The 1,958-nt window shown below is 31.1% G+C and overlaps 1 protein-coding gene across 1 annotated transcript in view; it reads right to left on the reverse strand.

Annotated features, from left to right (window-relative positions):
• Positions 1-1,958, reverse strand: part of LOC119590611 (uncharacterized protein KIAA0513-like) — a gene marked incomplete in the record, with an annotated part of 32,212 nt that overhangs the window by 5,285 nt on the left and 24,969 nt on the right. The window contains 1 exon segment of the mRNA XM_037939289.1: positions 319-485. Coding sequence (XP_037795217.1) covers positions 319-485 — 167 coding nt within the window.

A 1,958-nucleotide genomic window follows, 5' to 3' on the forward strand; every position in this document is an offset into this window, starting at 1 on the left:
TTTACATCAAGAGTTGGGTAAATACAATATGTTTTTGCTATCATGAAGCTTCCCACATGTATGTGACAGATCAATATATTTAATAAATTACCTGAGTTAAGTTTATTGATGTTATCACAATTCTAAGATTCTCATGCAGACTACATACAGCTTTAATAATAAAATTATCTCAGAATATCAATTTCATCACACTTTTCCTTAATTTTGGAGGTACACGGGAATCTATAAAAATGCCCAAGGGGTACAGAGGAACAAAAAGGTTAGGAACCCATGTTGTTAGAGTGCAAAGATGGACCCAAGACTTCCTAAACTTCTTACCTGTGCTAGCTCCCCAAATCGTGCTTTCTTGTCTACATCAATAACATGCGGCATCTTGAACACTTCCTCAACAAATTTCCGCATAAATTCCTTGGGTTCATTGACGTCATCTGCTTGGCTGTCATATGAGAGACTGGAAGCCCATGACTGCAAGGATGTCTGTGAACCTGTTGAATAATATACTGTTTAACTGATGAAAAATAAAATAATTACATATAAACACTAAATTTAAGATTCCACAAGATTATTAATGATAGTATCAATATGAATGCTGAAACAATTCATGGAGTGAAAAGGATCATTAATTATGACAAAAAAAACAATACAAAAAATTCATAATTCTGATTTTTAAAAATTAACAAAATAGAAAAAAATTACAAATCACAATGTATTCTTCAGTAATATCAATGGCATGTTTCTCAATGCATTAGGTGATTTCTTTTTCTTCAAAACTGGGGAAAAAAAGAAAGAAAAAAAAGCTGAGCAGGAAACTAATGAGAAAAAAAATTAAATAAGAAATAACAAGTGTCAGAATTCAAGCCAACTTGTGTGAAACAATCACAAAGGTCTAAGTGCTCACCATATTCCAGTATGGTATATAATTATTCTTGATCTAACTGCATGTCACATCACTGACTAAGTAAATTCTAATTTCTGACCCCTACTCAAGGAATTTTCATATTTCATCAATACATGATTATCATGGCAACAAATTTTATAATCATATTTCTTATTAGTACAACAGCATGAAGCTTTAAATACTAAATTTTATTTTATTAGCATTAAAAAAAAAAAATCTGTGCTCTTATGTTTCCTTTCAGTAGGGCACATAACTAAATGGTCATTTTCTGACGTCTGTACTATATCTAACTGAAACATTAAAGAACTATTAGCTAAAATTTACTAATTTCTCTTTTTCTGTCTTTTTTTTTACATTAGGTTCAACAAGGCCAAAAATAATCAATGGTGAGCAGGGCTGTTAGTACTTTGATATTGAAAAACTGGCTTCTAATTTTTAATACATAACTAGGGCTTACTGGTAGCATCATGAAAAAGGCACCCAAACAGCTGACAGCATCTATCTCTTTTGGAACTTACAAAAAATACCAGTACCATTACTAACACTAAAAAAGTACCAATGGAATTCCCATTATTACTGCTAGGCTGTGCAAAACCTACTTTCATTTCAAAAGTGATGGAAAGTCACACCTCAGGTAGAGAATAATGGGTCAAATATGATATGATAATGCAGTCACTAATTCTAAATCAATGAAAAAATTCCTGCACATGATAATATTAATAATTTCACTGTAACCCTTTCAATGTTCAGGCACTTGTTCTAAAAATGAGAAGCAGACAGAAACCAAAAGTTTAAGGAAAATAGATAATGACAGAGGAAAAAACAGAGCACTGTCACTAGCAAAGCTAGTTTTATATATACTTTTTTCTTCTAAGAAAAATTAACTGATATACTGTATTTACCAGTCTGTACAAAAATAGCATCACAGTAATATAGAATAAATATTAAAAGCAGAATGTGGCCTGCACAATATGCAAACTGACAGAAGAATCATTCATGGTTTCCAAATATAAACTGCTTGTGACTAACTGATATCCATTTTTGGATCAAAATTTATATA

Source organism: Penaeus monodon, chromosome 27, assembly GCF_015228065.2.
Source record: "Penaeus monodon isolate SGIC_2016 chromosome 27, NSTDA_Pmon_1, whole genome shotgun sequence".
Taxonomy (NCBI): Eukaryota; Metazoa; Arthropoda; class Malacostraca; order Decapoda; family Penaeidae; genus Penaeus; species Penaeus monodon.